Source organism: Apiospora aurea (genome assembly GCF_038362705.1).
Source record: "Apiospora aurea strain CBS 24483 chromosome Unknown utg000006l_segment0_segment0, whole genome shotgun sequence".
Classification (NCBI taxonomy): Eukaryota; Fungi; Ascomycota; class Sordariomycetes; order Amphisphaeriales; family Apiosporaceae; genus Apiospora; species Apiospora aurea.
Window position 1 is genome coordinate 5,342,987 of NW_027117393.1, and position 18,627 is coordinate 5,361,613.

Below are 18,627 nucleotides of genomic sequence, written 5' to 3' on the forward strand. Positions count from 1 at the left end.
GCAAATGGTAAATGACAGAGCGAGAGCGCCTTTGCGTGTGAACGAAGCGGGCCACATGCGCGTACCGAGAGTTGCAGAAGGATCGACTCGTCCCCAGAAGAGGCATCCGTCTACGGCATTCGCATGCGTGGGAACCTGGGAACCAGGAAGCCGAGGTGGTGGCAGCATCGCGTAGTCCAAATAAGGCAAAGAGGTGCGCTTGCAAGGCTGGCTGGACCCGAGTTGCTGCTCGATTAGCGCTGTATTACACGGATAAGCGATTAATCGGCCAGGGTCGAGATATTCCCGGGACACAGCTGTTACCAGAAAAAGCAATGGGGATCCCGGAAGGAGACTCTTGCATATGGGGAAACGGTCGCTGCAGAGGCAGGCATGCATCGCTTTCCGCTATCCGCTGTCTCCTCTCTCCCCGTCCGTCTCGGATGGCCATTGATGGCATTGGGTACGTACCCAGAGGGGAACAAGGAGAACATAAATCGAGATGGGAGTAAAGGAATGGACGATCAAGTGATGGGCCGTCGGGAATCGGCCGATGGCCCTGTTTTGCATTGAGTATTTGCTGACATAGCCGGGGCTCGTCCGCAACTCCGGACTTAGCCCTTGCGGGAGTCTGTCAATGAACCAGCTTGGGACGCCGCCGTACTTTTGGTAGGTAGCGCGGGAGGCAATGCATTCTGCGATGCATACTGGGTCGGTACTATGCAGAGACCTGTCAGTGCAACGTGGAATGATTGAATGCCGTCAGCCGGTCGGTGAGGCATGCGATCGAATCGATGCAGCTACTTTCAGGCCAGGCAATAGGAAAGACCAGCCAGCGAACGAGTGGGCAGTAATCCGTAATCCCGGGCATAACATCGCTTGAGCCTTGGTTTTGACAGGCCCCGTAGCCCCGTAGCGAACGTACTTTTCACTGCGTCGTACTTTTTTTTTGTTCTGACATTTCGCCCGCCCTCGGCAGATTGCAGGTGGCTGCTAGGCGGGCCCACTAACCACGAGCGTGCAAGGAACTTTCAGTGGGAGCGACACTGCGCCCCCCACTGGAAACCCCCCCCGCTTTCCAGGCCATTTTTGGGGCCACTGCTCGGCCCTCGTGGCCCTGCAGCAACTGTACTGCAGAAGGTCCAGCAGCAAGCAGGCTGCCTTAGGTACGCAAAGACGTATCAGCCCAGATCGAACACCATGGCCATTGTCAATACCCACGAACGCGCATCCATCGCCGATTCGAATACAATAGCCGCGACGACATATACGTGTACTGCGCCTGAATTGGCGGAATCCGGTAGCATGCATAAGTAGACCCAGACCTGCCTGATACATCGATTCTCCAGTCTTCCTTGGACGGTCCGAGAGAGACCGAACGCTTGAAGCTGCTGCGCCGTAATCATGGAGCAAGGAGACGACGAAAAGAACCAAACCGACTTATCGATTACCAGGGTCGCCAATTAACCTAGCGACAAACAACACCGAAGACATATGCACTAGGAATTCGAGAACGAACAGGACTCGTCGAAGCATCATGCAGGCGACTTTTGCTGCTAAGTCAGAATCACCCACCCCTGGTCCGACGGTGTGCGGTGCACCCCCGGAGCATGCGGGGATTGAACATTGAACCCCCCCTGATTTATGTAACCCCGTCGCACCCATTCAATCATCTCGACCTCCCTCGCTCGAGATCGTCCTATCTTACCAACCTACCTACTCTTTTTTCCCGCATCCGACCTGATAAAGAAGCGAGGCCGTCTGAGCCGCCATTGACAAGTCGCGGGCTCCTGACAACCGCGCTTTGCTTTTCTCTCAGCACCGCGTTTCGTATTGACACGCGCGCGCCACGCACACACATCCACGCCTACACACTGGCGCATGTCAGCACTAGGGCCAAGTCCCCGTGGAACATGGCCAAGTCTGCGTCCGACTCTGATCCAGACTCCAAGCCCGTTTCGTCTCTATTCTGGCGATCTGTACTGAACGCAGACGAGCCCAGATCGCCGCCTGTTCTGCGTGCAGGCAGCGCCGGAGATGTCAAATCAGAGGAGGATAAGCCTCACCGTCGAGAAGAAGATGATGAGGCGGAACGATTCGCCAAGAGGCCTATTGCGGCTTCGGTGAAGCAGGAGACTCATGCCGACGATGCCGGCCCCTACGATACCCGGTACGGCCGGCCGCAGCCGCCGCCGCCGCCGCACCATCATCATCATCCCATACTACTCCCCACGGGTCCTGCTGCCGCGGCGCCAAGTGCAGCCAGTGCCAGCGCCAGCGCCTCATCTGCCTCATCCGCCACTCGAAGGCCCATCCAGCAGTACCCGGCCGAGGTCTGGGAAACGCACAAGGCCCATCTCCACCACCTGTACATCCAGCAGGGCAAGTCGCTGAAGCAGATCCAGCAGATCATGGCCCAGCAGGGCTTCAACGCAAGGTTAGCACCACAACCGCCCTATTGCCATTATCCTGTCACCGCTCTCTGCCCCGTTACTCTTGAAGGGGTCTGCTAACGCTGGCGCAAGCGACAAGATGTACAAGGACCGCTTCTCAAAATGGGGGTTTCGCAAGAATAGGCGCGCCTTGACCAGGGAGAAGGCGGAAGCCCATCAGGGCAACAATGCAATGCACGTGAACCATTACCGTGGCACTAGTCGCGGATCTACACGGACGACTGGGATGATGCATGCACCGGACTGTTGCGCGCAATACTTGGGGACAACAGCTACGACGACACCACCCCGGGACTACAGGCAGAAACAACTAGGCCAGCCGGCGGGTGAGAGCTTACCGCTGGTGTACTTCCAGGACGCCCTCTACGACAACCGGCCGCAGCTGCCGGATACCTACCTGGTGCAGGACCAGCTGCTGCGCTGCTTCGACGGCATGGCGGCGCGGGCCTGGGCCACGGGCGAGATGCGGCCCGGCGACACCAACAAGATCATGTACGTGACGCCCGAGGTGTACCGGAAAATAGTGCGCCTCTTCGACGTGAACGATTGCTTAAGCACCTTGAGGGACGAGACGCCGCACTTGCAGTGCCCCTCCTCGGCCGTCATGCGCCCGGGGTACGAATCGGTGGGCGCCTTTCTGAAGAACCCCTCGCTCTTAGGGTTTCTTCGCCTGCTCCAGCTGACCATGTACGCCGGCCCCGATACCCAGTTGCCGGTCGTGTGGCGCTACATCGCCCAATCGCCGCAGCTGCGGCACTGCTCGGTGCACGGCCTGTACGAGCTGTGCCAGAACATGAGCCGGCTGATCGGGTCCTACCCGCCGGGCAGCCGCGCCTCCTCGCCCTTTGTCGACCTCGTGACCAATACGCTACCCCGGCTCGAGGCCATGGTGCCGCCGCCCGCCTCGTACGACGGCCAACCGTGGACGCCGGAGCGGAAGCTGCGGCACATGCTGCGCCGGCTGCTGCTCGCGACGTCGCACCGACAATCCCTCTCCGAGCCCATCAAGCGCTACGCCTGCAACAGCGAGCTGCTGGTGCGGGAACTAATAGAAGTGCTCGAGCGCGAGACGGGCGGGCCGGTGCACTGGCACGTGTGCGACGATATCAGCGCCGCTTTACCCAAGGAGATCCGGCTGGACCTGGCCATCTTCCACGCGTTCAAGAAGGCCGACGAGGTCGGGAACTGGTGGCAGGAGGCCGACGTGTACCTGAACGGGCTGCGCAAGATCGAACGCGAGGAGGGGCGAAGGGGGAGAGGCCGATGGATGATTTGCAGAGACGGTTGCTGTTGATCATTCAAGCGAATATACACGAGAGCCTGTGGGAGGTTGAACAGGAGAGGCGGAGACAGCAGCAGAAACAGCGGCTCTTCACACCGGAGGAGGACAGCAATATGAGGGAGGGTATCGCGCCGCCGGCGTCATGGCATAACAGCACGACGTCGACGAACAACGACAACTATTTTGATGGTGGCGGCAAGGAGTGCGACGCGAGACTGGGCCTCGCCATCGCGCTCCGGCGGCAGGCCATGGACTACATCACGGACATGGAGCAGCGGGAGCACGGGGAGCGGTTCGAGGACCTGAAGGTGCTCGAGGCGTGGTACCGCAAGATGGGGGACGCGGCGGCGGCGGACGCGGCGGTGCGGCAGAGCGATCGGGAGCTCGAGAGGCATTTGGCCACGTTGACTCTTTGATCTGGTCTGAGGAGCGAAGCATCGGCCAAGGGACGAATATACCACTATCCTCTACTCTAAGGCGAATAACAAGGGGACAACTATACCACCGTCAGTCGCCTAAGAAAAAAAAAAAAAAAAAAAACCCCCCATACCCAAGTCACGACGGAGCTGAGTTGCCACCATGTTGTTATCGTGAAATCGTAATCAGAGTCAATGAAAGTACACATAAGGGGATCGTGCTGATGGTGCTGCGATTCCAAGCTGGTCGGCATGTGCTTTCCGAGCGTACTTAAACCGAGATGGACGACCTAGTCAAGTCAGGAGGCCCAAACGTTTGGGGGGAAACAAATCGAGGATTGGAGGGACAGTGGCATGTCAGCCCCGATTCGTAGTTGGCGGAAAAAGTCATGCATCTTTTTACCGATTTTCCGGACATATGTCAGGTCGAGATCTTACCTGGTGTCCCGACATATGTCAAGATTGAGATCTTGACGATCTTGCTCCCGTCGTTGGACCATGATCTTAGTCGAGGGGAAGGAATGCGGGTTTCCGGCCTGGTCTGGTCTGGTCTGGTCTGGGCTGGTCTCTGGACTGGAGGAAAAAAGGATGCGCCCGTCGTTTGTTCTCCACATATGCAGTGGCTGTCTGGAGGTGTGCATATCCCGATGCAGCAGGTTTGCCTTCCCCGTGTGCCGGTCATGACCGGAGGACTGATTCGATTATGTCCGGGCGGCGATGGAACGCTTCATGGGCTGAAACGGAGGTTTATGTAGTGATGTGCAGTTGCCGTTGCATACCAACTAATATTCTTGCGGTCAACGCGGTTATATACAATTATATTTATGGCAGTTGGATGCGCGCTGTCGGTATGCAATCGCTCTACGTCATCCTGCAAAGAATCAATTGGTTTTGGTCCGGGGTCGGGGTCGGAGCCCGCCCCTGGTTGGGGGCCTGTTAGCGGTCAATTGGAAGATGCAACCAAAAGCCTGCGAATCTGCTGCAAGATGCGCTTCCCCGACGGGAACTGCCGATGTACATGAAGCTGACTTTACGGGTTAGAGTCGAGCAGGTACTTCCATATGACATGTCTGAGATTGGACTCTGGAGAGAGAGAGAGAGAGAGAGAGAGAGAGAAGGTGACATTGGCTCGACATTAACACGAGCCTGGCAAGGCACATCCATCATCATCATCAAGATTCCGCGACTGTCAGAGCGGCCACACGCGCGTTGCTATTAGTGGGTGTCGTCTCCAAGTGTGGGGGGTTTGTGCAACGGCACCTGCAAAAACTGCAGATGGCGCCTGAATCGCCAGATGCAGAGTTATCAGGCCATATTCAAACCCCCTTACCCTCAGGGCACATTTTTTTTCTGGTCAAATCACAAGTCAGGGCCGTTCAGGAACCTTGGGGCCTTGGGGCCTTGGCGGGAAGATGCGTGCAAGGCAACACACACACACACAAAAACTGCCAAGTGACGAGAAGAACGACAGAAGAAGAAAAGAAGGGAGAAGCGCCAAGTACTGGCTGTTAGGAGTCGATGTCAAAAAGTCGAGCCAAGCAAGCGGTCCACTCCAGGCTGCCCGTCGCGTCGCGGTGAGTGAGTTGAGTGAGTGGACGAGTGCTGGAAAGGATGCACGGTTGGACACTAAAAAAGCCGGTGGATAGTAGTAGTAGTAGTAGGGCAGAAAAAAAAGGGCCAAGCTGTGGCAAGCTGTGGCAAGCTGTGGCCGCCTGTCGCCAATGCAAGCAGCTCGCGCACCTGATGTGGCACAAGCAAACGCACAAGCGGTTAATAAGCTCTTGCGCTGCAACGCCGGAAGCTGCAGCTGGCGATGGATGATGGAACCTTGGAACCTAAGCTGCCTCATCCACCTCTGCCTCCACGCTCCACCTCCACTAACGAAGCAAGCAAAGCAGCATCATCCATCATAATCCAGACAGCAGCCCAGACCACCTCGTCCTATTGATTGAATTGATTGCCATGACTGGGGGAGAGAGCTAACCAGGCCCCCCGTCCCAGAACCCGTCCCCCCGAAGCGAAGCAAACGTATGTAGGCCGGTCTATTGATTGCATGCTGCTGGGATTCTGGGAACCTCGACACTACCGAACCTGAACCAACCTGGACTTGTGACCGACCCAAGCCAGCCAGCCCCAAGATCCAGTCGTCTGCATACATCAATCCAAATACATGTCGGGATACATCTGATTGACTTTTTTTTTTTCCTTCCTCTCTCTCTCTCTCGTCTGCCCATTTGATAAAAGCCACCATTCCGCCTTCAAAGTCTACGAAGGACCCCTCCTCTTCCCGCGACACCAATCCTGCGATCCGAGCTGAACACGACAACACCCTGACTCGGTCTACCAGCACATCCGTCCATAGAGGGGGAACGAAGCTACTACTACAAGAACCACCACTTCTGCTCCTGCCCCTGCTCCTGTCACTAGCACTAGCACTGTATCGTCATCATCATCGTCACCACCGCTCGCTACCGACACCGACGCTGACGCTGACGCCGACGACTCCTACGAGCTTGACACCATCGTCGTCCTCAGCCAACAGGAAAAGGACAGGGAAGCTAGGGAAGCCAGGAGGAAAGCCAAGCGAGACGAGAAACGCCGCTGGCTCGACGAACGCGACGAGATGAAGTTCTCCCATAGCATCCAGTTCAACGCTGTTCCTGATTGGAGCAGCCACTACATCGCCTACAGCAACCTGAAGAAGCTGTGAGTACACCCAAAGCCGAGCTACTATTCGTACTCGTCATTGCTCTCCCCCACCCTGTCTATGCCGTGCCCATTACAGAGCTAACGTATTTACCCAAACCTAGCATCTACTCCTTAGAGAAGAGCATACCGCAGCAAGGCAACGATGTCGAGACCCGACCGCTCCTCCGCGAGGACGATCCCCAGACCATCTTTTCGCGAGCGTTAGACGTAGAGCTAGAGAAGATCACCTCCTTCTTCCAGATCAAGGAGAAGGAAATCTTTGAAGACGTCGAGGGCCTGCTGCGCGACCTGCGCGACGAGAACGGCGGCGGCGCCACCATCAAGAACATGTCCCGGTCCGACGCCGACAACATCCGCAACCTGGCCAACAACCGGAGGCCCTCGCGCGGCGCCCGCTCCACGGAGGACGGCCACGGAGACAGCGACAGCGACGAGGACGACGAGACGGCCGCCCTCAACAAGAGGCCCACCTCGAGCCAGCACGGCGGCCGCCGCAGGTCCATCCCCAGCGCCATGCACGCCTCCACCGACCTCGGCGCCTCGACCGACATGGGCCGATCCACGCGGCGCACGAGTATAGCCGGCGGCTTCACCGACTACGCCGAGATCGAGGAGATGTACACGTCGTCCATCATGCTCAAGAAGCGCATCATCGGCCTCTACGTGCAGCTCTGCGAGCTCAAGTCGTACGTCCAGCTGAACCACACCGGCTTCCGCAAGATCCTCAAGAAGTTCGACAAGATTGTCGACCTCGACCTGCGCTCCAAGTACATGGCCGGCACCGTCGAGCCCGCCTACCCCTTCCGCGCCGAGACCATGGCCCAGCTCGACGACTACATCAACAGGCTGGAGCAGGCCTTTGCCGACTGCGCCACCCAGGGCGACCTCGAACTCGCCAAGAGGGACTTGCGCTCTCACCTGCGGGAGCACGTCGTCTGGGAGCGCAACACGGTCTGGCGCGAGCTGATCGGCCTCGAGCGGCGCGCCGAAGCCGCCAGCCTCGGCCATGGCCTCCTCGGCGGTGTCAGCGAGAGCCAGTCGAGGCTGCAGGGCGACGACCCGCCCATGTCGCCCACCAAGGAGTTCAATACCCCCATTGGCCGGTTCAACGTGCCGACTTGGGTTTACGGCAAGCCTGTGATCACACTGTTGATTGTCATTGCCATTTTCATCATCCTTCTTTACGTGCCGTTCATGGCCAGTCCCGAGCAGCAGAACTGCGCCGCCATGTTGGCCTTCGTCAGTCTGCTTTGGGCGACCGAGGCCATTCCGCTCTTTGTGACGGCCCTCTTGATTCCCTTCCTCGCCGTCGTCCTCAACATCCCGCGCTCGGACGACGAGTCGCATAGACGGCTGGACTCCAAGGAGGCGACTGCCTATATTTTCGCTGCCATGTGGACGCCGGTCATTATGCTGCTCCTAGGTGGTTTCACCGTCGCTGCGGCCGTCAGCAAGATGAGCATCGACAAGCGTGTTGCGACCTTTGTTCTAGCCAAGGCCGGAACGCGCCCCCGGACGGTTCTCGTGGTGAACATGTTTGTGGCTGGTTTCGCCAGTATGTGGGTTAGCAACGTTGCCGCGCCCGTGCTGTGCTTCTCCATCCTCGAGCCCATCCTGCGCAACCTGCCCCAGGGTTCCAACATGGCCAAGGCCATCATCATTGGAATTGCGTTGGCCTCGAACATCGGTGGTATGCTGTCGCCTATTTCGTCGCCGCAGAACATCATTGCGCTCGACAACATGACCCCCAGCCGTCGTGGGGCACGTGGTTCTTTGTCGTCATCCCCGTCGGCACCGTGTCCCTTCTCTGCATCTGGATGCTGCTTCTGGTGACGTTCAACCCTGGGAAGGGTTGCACCATCATGCCGGTGCGTGTCGTCCGCGAGAAGTTCACCGCGAAGCAATGGTTCACGGTTGCCACGTGTATCGCGACCATTTTCCTGTGGTGCGCCAGCCACTCGCTCGAGTCGACGTTTGGCGACATGGGCGTGATTGCCATCCTGCCCATAGTCGTCTTCTTCGGTACCGGCATCCTGAGCAAGGACGACTTCAACAACTTCCCCTGGACCATCATCATCCTGGCTGCCGGTGGCCTGTCGCTTGGCAAGTCGGTCAAGTCGTCCGGTCTGCTCCACACCGTCGCCGTGGACATTTCCCGCCGCGTCGCCGGCCTTGAACTGTATGCTATTGTGCTGACCTTCGCCTCCCTGACCATGGTGTTTGCCACCTTCATCAGCCACAGTGTTGCTGCTTTCATCATCCTCCCCCTCGTCGCCGAGATCGGCCGCGGCCTGGACGAGCCCCATCCTAACCTGCTAGTTATGACGTGCGCCCTCATGTGCTCGGGCGCCATGGCACTGCCGACTACGAGTTTTCCCAACATCAGTAAGTCCTTCCTGTTGAGATTAATCCCACCAGGCCCCAGACGGTTTACTGACATTGCCCTTCCCTCTTCTTCCTTAAGCTGCCATTATGAAGGAAGACGCTACGGGCCAGCGATACCTGACGGTGAACCACTTCATCAGCCGGGGCATCCCCGCCAGTATCATGACACTGGGCGTCGTGGTCACTTTGGGCTACGGCGCCATGCATGTCATGGGCATGTAAGAAACCATATTTCGTTGCGTTGCAAATCCTGTCCTGTCCTCTACCATGTCTCTATTTGATTTGACCGAACTTGTTTTTTAACCTGATTTCAAAGTTAAGTTGATCGATCTTGTGGTGTGGGTTGCTCGATCGCTTGATTAGTTGCTTGATTGCTTGCTTGCTTCAGCATGATACGGTTCGCATAGTTGGGGCGCGTCTGGTTGATTGGTTGGTTGCGGAACAAACATCAGAGTGGTGCGAGTGAGTGCGGCTGCGACGAGAAGAAGATTTCGGCATCATGGGATTCGTCGGTACCCTATGGTGCGCAATGGTTCGAGTTTCGTTGGATCGCTTGGGTCGGGTCCGGGTGGGTTGGTTGTACATGCATTACAAAGACGGATGTGTGTGTATATGTATTATCTGGTTGTGGGAATACCTATAGAATGTCACCGAATTCCTTCTCACTCCTGCTGCATCTTGCCAAAGTCCCTACCTAACTGACTGACTGAACTCCCGGTGTTTGCAGCCTGCGCAGGCTACTTACTGCAGGGTGCTGCAGCACGCAACCGATGGGTGCAGATGCCGTCAGTACTAAGTCCGCACCACCGCCCGCATCATGTACTTGCCTCACGTTCCACCTACGAGGCTTTTGTCAGCGAGGTGACAGAAGCTTCTCTCAATTCTGTACGTCTGAAACAACCGACCTGTCAGCATTTTTTGAAGCCGACGCTCGGGCTCCTTTTCTTTTTCGTCGTGATTGGCTCTTTCTGTAAGTCATGGACGCCAAGGCGCAGAGATGCACGAATCTTTGTGCAACTCGACAGAGAGATCAGATAGATCGATCGCCCTGGCTTAGCGTAGTTCCGTGGTGGATAGAGATGGCGGCCAGAAGAAAAGACCCGGATGGATTGGATTATCCTCCGATCCATGGTCCTAAAAAGCTCACCACTGCATCACTCACCCAACTCCGGCTCCTCCAATCACCGCAACCCACGATGCTCTCCATCCGGATGAAGCTTTGGCCGGTCCACCCGATCTGGCACATCAACGGGCCGCAGCCTGGTCGCACCTAAATGCATACCTTCTCGAGGTATTTTGTTCCCCCCTTCCCCCGCGAAAGCGAAAGGTACAATCCGCTCGCGCGGCCCGATATGGATGGGCGATGATGGGCTTATTCATGCGGATGCAGAGATGGAGGGAAGGGTGGATACGTACTACTGGCTCGGCCCCTCCCCCTGGTTCCGATTATAAATCCGGCTTTAAAGTCGAAACTGGACTGGGGCGGTTGGGCGTGGTGGCTCTACTATTCCCCTACTAGGTTACTGCCTCTTCTGGGGGGCGGTCAAGATTCAAGCCGGTTGCTTGTGTAATCAAGGAGAAGGGAAGAAGTGGGAATACTGGGTCGCGCGCAGCTTCTGGAAGACTTGGCCCTGATTCCGGACTGCTAGTGTCGGGATATATAAGTAGACAACCAGCCTGTTCTGGCTACTCTGCTGCAACCCGGAACTCAATCTCGACCTCGATCGTCTCTACCTACATTATCCCATCCATTTCTTACCGTTCTATTTTTAGCAGCTTTTGTGCGACTTTTCCCCTAGATACCCCAGACCAGACTCTTTCAAATCACACACAACCACAACCATGGCCGAGTCCTCCAAGCTCTTCCAGCCCCTGAAGGTGGGCAACAACACCCTGCAGCACCGCCTAGCCATGGCGCCCCTGACGCGCTTCCGCGCCGACGGCGACCACGTGCCCCCTGCCCATGGTCAAGGAGTACTACGAGCAGCGCGCCTCCGTCCCCGGCACGCTGCTCATCACCGAGGCCACCTTCATCTCGCCCCAGGCCGGCGGCTACCCCAACGTGCCCGGCATCTACACCCCCGAGCAGATCCGCGCCTGGAAGGACGTCACCGACGCCGTGCACGCCAAGGGCAGCTTCATCTGGGTCCAGCTCTGGGCCTTGGGAAGGGTCGCCAACCCCGACGCCCTCAAGAAGGAGAACCCGGCCTTCAAGGTCAAGGGCGCCTCCCCGCTGCCCGAGGCCGAGGGCAAGACCGTCCCCGAGGAGATGACGGAGCAGGAGATCAAGGACTTTGTCCGTGACTACGCCCAGGCCGCCCGCAACGCCGTCGAGCTCGCCGGGTTTGACGGCGTCGAGATCCACGGCGCCAACGGGTACCTGATCGACCAGTTCACCCAGGACGTCTCCAACCAGCGCACCGACGCCTACGGCGGCTCCATCGAGAACCGCTCCCGCTTCGCCCTCGAGGTGGCCAAGGCCGTGGTGGAGGCCCCCGGCGTCGGCCCCGAGCGCGTCGGCATCCGACTGTCGCCCTGGTCCCCCTTCCAGGGCATGAAGATGGCGGACCCGGTCCCCCCAATTCACGCACCTGATCCAGGGCCTGAAGGAGCTCAAGCTCGCGTACCTCCACGTCGTCGAGTCGCGCGTCGGCGGCAACCTGGACGTGGCGGATACCAAGTCGGCCGAGAAGGTCGAGTTCGCGGTCCAGGCGTGGGACCGCACTTCCCCGGTCTTCATCGCGGGCGGCTTCACGCCCGAGAGCGCGCGCGAGGTCGTCGACGCCGAGTACAAGGACCACGAGGTCGTCGTCGTGTTCGGGCGCTACTTCATCTCGACGCCGGACCTGCCGTTCCGCGTGCAGAAGGGCATCGAGCTGACGCCGTACGACCGCGACACGTTCTACAACGCCATGGAGGAGAAGGGGTACACCACTTACCCCTTCAGTCAGGAGTTCTTGCAGAGCCAGAAGGTGGCTGCTTAAGGTGATACCATCGGTTTAGGTGGTTGCATTGCTACGGCGTTGGGATAGAATGAAGGACAGACGAGTGATATCAGGAGACGAAGATCTCAAAGAGCATATCACGTCACGATCATGTTATGAATTGAATGTAAATACATATATAGAAAGCGAGACGAAAGAATAGAATCTGTTATTAATTTTTCAAGGCCTACTTTCCATCTCCCACAAGACTTCGGGGTTGATCGATCCCTCGTGGGTCATTCCACATCTCCTCGCAACACCAGTACTGACGTTGTACGATACCGCAACGTCAAACCAAGCGTCTAAAGGGGACATGCTCACGTAGGTTTGGCCGTTTGAGAGCTTGTGCCAGTTGTATAACTTGAGTAAATACACTGTTTTCCTCTGGCTTGCTTTTGTAGGAATTCTTTCTTCTGAAAGTATAGCCCACTCGACCCTGCGTAACTGGGACCGTTGTCGTTGGGGCTGGACGTGCCGCTGCAAATGAAGGGCGGGACAATCATTGTCTCATCTGCCCAGCCTTCTCGCTCGATCACTTGCCGTGCACGGTGTAGGTGGTAGAAAGCCAAGTGATAAGGCATGGACGGATGCAGGGGCGCGAGCGTCCCGAATGTTCCCCCATCGAACGGCAGCTCGGTCCTCCACCGCAGGTCATGGCTAGTGGGTTCCCTTATTGACGTGTCTCCAACGGCGTGGCCCGGGTAATAGGGCACGTAAGGAACGAAGTTGCTGATGGGGGGAGTATTCCGGAGGTGGTTAAGATTTCCCCTCGGTTTCGTTCTGCGCATGAGAACCGGACAAGACTTGTTGTTCTTCGCCACGTGCCGGAACATTATTTGATGCCTTGCTGCTACGTATGAAGTTAAACAAGGAGGACATATGTTTGCGGAACTTGGAAGGAGGGGGGCTCGGATTACAGGACCAGGGTCAGGCGGCAGGGCGGGCGCGCACGGCTCATCACCCTTTTCCGAAATATACCACTCGCCATTGCTATCTTCCAGCAACGTCATTGGCGCATTTGGTGGAAGTAGGGGGTTGTAAAAAGGTTCTAGTTCCCCATGATTATTGCAGCCCCTGGTGGAATGGCAAACGCATGCCACGTGTCCAAACCATTCGTGATCGGGATCAGATGTTCCCGATCTGGCAGCTTGTGGTAGCTCGTCCCGAGTCCATGGTGATGACATGACGATGGTGTTTCCTGGGAGAAATCGTGTACTTAGGGTGATTGTGGCCAGGGTCACTGAAAGTGGAAAGAGGGATGGAAAATCGAAGTGCCATACCTCCCAGTAATAGATACGTAAATAGGTACTTAGCTACGCCCTGGATACCGGAGAAATGTATTCAACGCCCTCTGTACCGGCGATTTATGCGGCATTTGTTCAACCCCAGGACAGTTGAACTTTCGTTTGTTCCAATGGGACTAAACTTTACCTGATTAGTGCAGTTTACAGGTTGGAATAAAACTGGTGCGAGCAGCGTGCTATTCCATACTTGCTTATACCGTCTTTGGTGCACCAAAAACAGAACAACGAACGGCCTTTCCAATGTTTCCAACGCGGCGTAGTGACCCATTCATGGGCATTGACTCGGCTCTTTCCCACTGCCCAACTTCCAACCCATGATGATGACGTCGGTCGCTAGGAAGCAGCTGTAGGACCTCTCGTGGTTTCCGCGACATACTAGCTAAACACATCAGGTAGGTGAGAGTGTCAAGGAAGCAGCGAACAGATCGGGCTGCACCATTTAGTTTCTGGTCATGATACGCCCGCAGCGATCCCTCTTTTCCCTCTTTTACTTGGTGAACACGAGGTTCAAGTGACATTTTGACCCCAACCATCAAGCAAGCAAGCAAGCAAACACCATCACCACCAACAACCCCAGCAACAGCAGCAACCCCAGCAGCACAATGGCGACCGACTCTTCGTGGCCATATTGGTACCTCGTGGCGGGCACGTTCGCCCATTGGACAATTGTCGCCGGCGGGGCTTTGAGCCTCGTCTACTTCTCGTGGAAGATGTGGAAGCAGCAGCAGCAACAACAGCATGAAGCCGCCGCCGCCGCCGCCGTCGAGCTGCAGTCGGTTGCGGTGCCTGGCCATGACCAGGACTTAAAGCCCCCCCTGAATCACCCCCAACTGGCCATCATTATCCCTTGACCGTTTCTTTATGTGTTCTCTTTGAGAACAAGTGGAGTGGCTGTCGTCACCCCATCCCTTAAAATATATTTAGGGGATGGGGCCTGAACCATCGGAGACTGTGGGTCAGACGCTCGTCATCAATCTACAGCGTACCCTGTTCAGGTCTAGTAGGCATTATCAATGCTGAAGCCAAAGCAGCTCCATCGCCTTGTAAACCCTTAAGTAGGCGAAAAGACGACAACACAAACCCTACACACCGCCCATCACTTGTGGGAAGCCAAGTTCACCACTAGTCACGCATGTGTTCCCTGAAGGCCGCCTCTCGGATGCCAAGTCCATCAGCCGACAGGGAAGGTCTCACTCTCATCGCTCTCTCTAGGTCAAGGGACCACATACATGCAGACACACATACACGGCAATGGGACACACACAAATATACACACATACACACTAGGGACACACACGCGCACGCCAAGGGAACAGACACATACATACACGCGCCAGGGGGACAAACACGTGCCAACAGGTTAGGCAAGCTCAAGTTCCGTGCGCTTTAATGCCGTAGTGGTGCCTTATCGGATGCTAAGTCCATCAATCGACAAGGGAAGATCTCTTCACAGTACACCAAGCGGCTACACATCTTCTCGCTTACACAAGAAACAAGGCACAGGAACGGGGTTTCAGTCACTGAGACTTAGCAATCACTCCATCCACCCGATGGGATCCATTGCTTCTGTTGCGACTGCTGCTACTACGGCTTCTGCTACTGCTGCTGTTCTGGGTATCTTTCTGGAACCACCTGGATGCAGCTGGGACAATGTCAACAATTTTCTCACCGTCAAACATGGTTGCTGCTGCTGCTGCTGCTGATAACTTTCGTTATCATCAACAAAGGACCGCCACTCCTTCCCGAGATCGAGACTACGGTAAGTACCATTTCAATTCCTTGTGGAACTCTCTGTCGGTATAATATCGAGTCTAATTCTTCGGTACCAGTCCCGCCGAACATTGCAGATGAACGGCATCACCTCGAAGAGGAGGATGACGGCGATTATGATGATACCAATGATCCAAACAAGCCAGCTGCGCCTGCCCTCCACGATGCCCTATCTAGAGCTCTGGACGAGGGTATCGCCCAAGAACTCGTCAATGACCCCAGAGGACGAGGCCAAGCCATTGCCCCCGACAGCACGGCTTCCGTTCTTGTTTTACCGTTTAACGAGAGATTTCGTCATTTTGCGGCTACCAACGAGGTGATGATGCGTAGGGATAGAGTACCCTCAACTCTATCCGGATTGAACATCGTCGTCAACCCCCAGTGTTTGAGCACACTTGCAGATTCCACAACGAGGGCTGTGAGTACATATTTGTACGGCCGGACCAGGAGCCAAATACTGCTTGTTCAGGCATGTCCTTGGACTCAACCAATCGTTTGCTAAGACCATGTACCACTGGCAATGGATCTCAGTCACCATGGTGGTGCTGCTCTGGGCGTTGTGAACTTCTATACGGAGCTGGTCGAAGAAGTCGGGACTCGGTTTGGTTTGGACCATCCCATCTGGCTTCAACAACGGCCTCCACGTCGGGCTCATTGTCGGCATCTTCGCCGTTACCAATGTCAAAGTATGGGGTTTGCGAACTATGGGCTGCGCTACAGATGGTTGACTCGTGATGGCTGCTTTAGGCGGGCGCCAATCTCATTATCATTGGTGTGGTCATGGCCACCTTCCCCATCGTCTCCGCCACCGTGGTCGCTCTCTATGTCTTACACGACTACCAGGGACAGACTCCAGGTCAGCTACATCAGTATAACAACATTGATTCCACAGGACCTTCGAGCTGATGGTACTGCTTCCCCACTGGATGACTTCCCGTTGCCCATGATACGTCCTCTACATGCCGTCCTTCGCGCCAACGGCCACCTAAAATAGCCGGATCATGCCACCTGTCCAGCGTCTCCATGTTCAGGTGGAGCCCCTACATCACCAGAAGCTTTCCCTGCATTGTTATCCCCATTTGCCTTTTCCGAGTCCGTCGCCTCGATAGTGACGTTCTTTCGCTTCTCGGCAACCTTGACAGCATTGAGCCATTCCATGCCCAGGGTAAAGGGAACAGCGGCGCCCACCACAGCGGTTGTCATGATTATAGTTCTTACGATGGCGGAGTTCCATATATCTTGCAATACCACAAGCTGCTCGGGGCTCTGCGCGAGTGTTGGGAGGTTTGCGGCCCCTGCAGCCAGCACCGCTCCAGCTGGTAGACCAGGCAGACGCTGCGGGTCAAGGTCGAGGATCGTCGTGATGATGACGGTCTGGCCCGTGGAGATGAAGATCGCCCCGCCGAGCTGATAGAACAGAACGGCAATGGCGTTGCCTACTGGGATGTCATCATCGGACAGGACGACGGCGACTGCAGTGTAAGGCAGCTGCATGGCCATTCCAGGTCCCAGGCCGGAGACCACGAACGAAGCTGCCCAGTATAGTGTGCTGGTATCACGACGGATCTGGGTTAGCATGGCCTGTCCGCCGATGCAGATTAGCTCGCCGGCGATCATATAAGGCACGTAAAGCCCAAACTGCTTCACGATCGCTCCGACGACGATCAGGGAGACGAGTTGGGAGAGGAGTAGTGGAATGAAGTCGACGCCGGTCGAGACCGGGCTGATCCCCTTGACGCCCTGGAACCAGAAGGGGAGGAAGAAGACGCTCTACGGGTCTGCTGTCAGTCCGCTGCAATGACACAAAGGATAAAACGAAATCCAACTCACGACGTATGTATTGGCCCCAAGGAAGAACAGCACCATGGCGCCAGGCCAGATGGTCCGTTTCCGGAGTATTCGCAGCGGTATCAAGAAGAAGCCGGCGGCCACGTCCGAAAATGCCGAAGGCGAACCTCAGTATTCCTTGGAGGGTCTGGAGGGTGCCTGGATCCCATTCGGGGGTAAGACTTTTTTTGCTCTACGCCATTCCAAGACGGCTGATTAGCTAATGTACTGACTTTGCTTTCTTCCATAATAGGCGGCCAGCAAGCCTGCCCAGGACGTCTGCTGGCGAAACGGATCATGCTGCTATCGGCTGCGCTGCTGATCAGGGACTTCGATCTGGAGCTTCTAGTCAAAGGCGGCAAGCCAGATTTCCATTCGCCACGTTTCGGGTTCAGCGTGAGCAAGCCAACAGCCCCTGTGCCATTTCGGCTGGGCCGACCAAGGTCGTCAGTCTGCATCGCTGGGTTCGCGACGTGGCCATCGGGGCGCAAACATGCAGCTCCTTCGGTCCGTATCTCGAGGGGCAGACACCAGAGTTCTTGACCGTCTACGACCAGTATGACATCCACTCCTGGATGGTCACCTACCAATACCCGGACTTCATGGCGAAGTCGGTTACAGTGCCTCGTTAAAGGGTCTTGAAGGGCATCACGGCATACCTCGACACGCCGCGTAAGAAGAGAAGAGGCGGGGGTGGCATATGTAAACGAGCTGGAAGACGAGATGGGACAGGCAGGGCTCGACACCGATACGTGTGCTCGCGTCCTGTTCATCATCCTATGGGCTCGAGCGCCACGAGTACTACGAGCCGTGGGGCCAGGGTATCACGCGCTGCAGCGGGAAGGCGATTGGTCGTTTTGAGGTGCTGTCTTTCATCGCCTGGGCCCTGTGGAGGTACGAGTTCAAGGTGGTGGGCGAGGGTCAAAGGGCCGTGGATGGGACACCTGGGCTGAGAGTCCCAAGGATTGACCTGAAGAAGCCAAGTCTGGGCATGAGCAAGCAGGTGGAAGGTGATGACATGGTCGTGGAAGTCACGCAGAGGTTTCCCAAGAACTGATGGTTGACGTGACGAATTTTGTCCATCAACTCCAAGGAAGATTGCGCGCGCTGGTTCTTTGAATGGTCGATATTCTTCTTTTGTGGGCTTTCCCCTCCGTCTCTCGAGGACGGTGGCTTTCCACCACTGTTGCTTTTGATTACACCCCTCGAAGGACCTTGGAGTGCTTCGATACTCAATATACCTTGGTACACATACACATGATGACCAGACCCCCAAAAAGTTTCTGGTTGATTCTCGTGCAAGAGGCATGCCAACTTGGGTGTCAGAGCCCGGGCCAGGTTTCGCAGGGCGCTCTGGGGGACCTTAGTGTTGGCCATGAATATGAACCGGCAAATATAGCAGTTTGTGACGTATACGCGTCACATCGGGCGTGTAAAGCGCGAGCTCATTCGGTCGTGTATGACTTTCGGCTGCTGATGACCCATGGTCCTTCGACCATGCGACAGCGGTCTGTATTG

The 18,627-nt window shown here is 56.5% G+C and overlaps 7 protein-coding genes across 7 annotated transcripts; 6 read left to right on the top strand and 1 right to left on the bottom strand.

Moving 5' to 3' along the window:
* Window positions 1-1,179: 1,179 nt before the first annotated feature.
* On the top strand, window positions 1,180-4,130 carry PG986_010265 (clr5 domain protein; the record flags this gene model as incomplete). Its single annotated transcript, XM_066846487.1, has 4 exons — window positions 1,180-1,292; window positions 1,799-2,416; window positions 2,505-2,758; window positions 2,815-4,130. The coding sequence occupies 4 exons, from the start codon at window positions 1,180-1,182 to the stop codon at window positions 4,128-4,130; spliced, it is 2,301 nt and encodes a 766-aa protein (XP_066698885.1).
* Window positions 4,131-5,873: 1,743 nt separating this feature from the next.
* On the top strand, window positions 5,874-9,446 carry PG986_010266 (SPX domain-containing protein; the record flags this gene model as incomplete). The annotated part of the gene is made up of 5 exons (XM_066846488.1): window positions 5,874-5,899; window positions 6,558-6,836; window positions 6,941-8,529; window positions 8,559-9,224; window positions 9,304-9,446. 5 exons carry the CDS (start codon window positions 5,874-5,876, stop codon window positions 9,444-9,446), a joined length of 2,703 nt encoding a protein of 900 aa, XP_066698886.1.
* Window positions 9,447-11,066: 1,620 nt separating this feature from the next.
* On the top strand, window positions 11,067-12,208 carry PG986_010267 (Chanoclavine-I aldehyde reductase; the record flags this gene model as incomplete). Its single annotated transcript, XM_066846489.1, has 3 exons — window positions 11,067-11,174; window positions 11,197-11,796; window positions 11,825-12,208. 3 exons carry the CDS (start codon window positions 11,067-11,069, stop codon window positions 12,206-12,208), a joined length of 1,092 nt encoding a protein of 363 aa, XP_066698887.1.
* Window positions 12,209-14,114: 1,906 nt separating this feature from the next.
* On the top strand, window positions 14,115-14,363 carry PG986_010268 (uncharacterized protein; the record flags this gene model as incomplete). The annotated part of the gene is made up of 1 exon (XM_066846490.1): window positions 14,115-14,363. One exon carries the CDS (start codon window positions 14,115-14,117, stop codon window positions 14,361-14,363), a length of 249 nt encoding a protein of 82 aa, XP_066698888.1.
* Window positions 14,364-15,189: 826 nt separating this feature from the next.
* Window positions 15,190-16,188, top strand: PG986_010269 (uncharacterized protein; the record flags this gene model as incomplete). Its single annotated transcript, XM_066846491.1, has 4 exons — window positions 15,190-15,271; window positions 15,342-15,700; window positions 15,873-15,968; window positions 16,030-16,188. 4 exons carry the CDS (start codon window positions 15,190-15,192, stop codon window positions 16,186-16,188), a joined length of 696 nt encoding a protein of 231 aa, XP_066698889.1.
* A 93-nt stretch (window positions 16,189-16,281) lies between these two features.
* On the bottom strand, window positions 16,282-17,148 carry PG986_010270 (efflux pump antibiotic resistance protein; the record flags this gene model as incomplete). Its single annotated transcript, XM_066846492.1, has 2 exons — window positions 16,282-17,052; window positions 17,113-17,148. The coding sequence occupies 2 exons, from the start codon at window positions 17,146-17,148 to the stop codon at window positions 16,282-16,284; spliced, it is 807 nt and encodes a 268-aa protein (XP_066698890.1).
* A 13-nt stretch (window positions 17,149-17,161) lies between these two features.
* On the top strand, window positions 17,162-18,166 carry PG986_010271 (Pfs- NACHT and Ankyrin domain protein; the record flags this gene model as incomplete). Its single annotated transcript, XM_066846493.1, has 4 exons — window positions 17,162-17,285; window positions 17,363-17,555; window positions 17,609-17,719; window positions 17,842-18,166. The coding sequence occupies 4 exons, from the start codon at window positions 17,162-17,164 to the stop codon at window positions 18,164-18,166; spliced, it is 753 nt and encodes a 250-aa protein (XP_066698891.1).
* Between the last annotated feature and the right edge of the window lie 461 nt (window positions 18,167-18,627).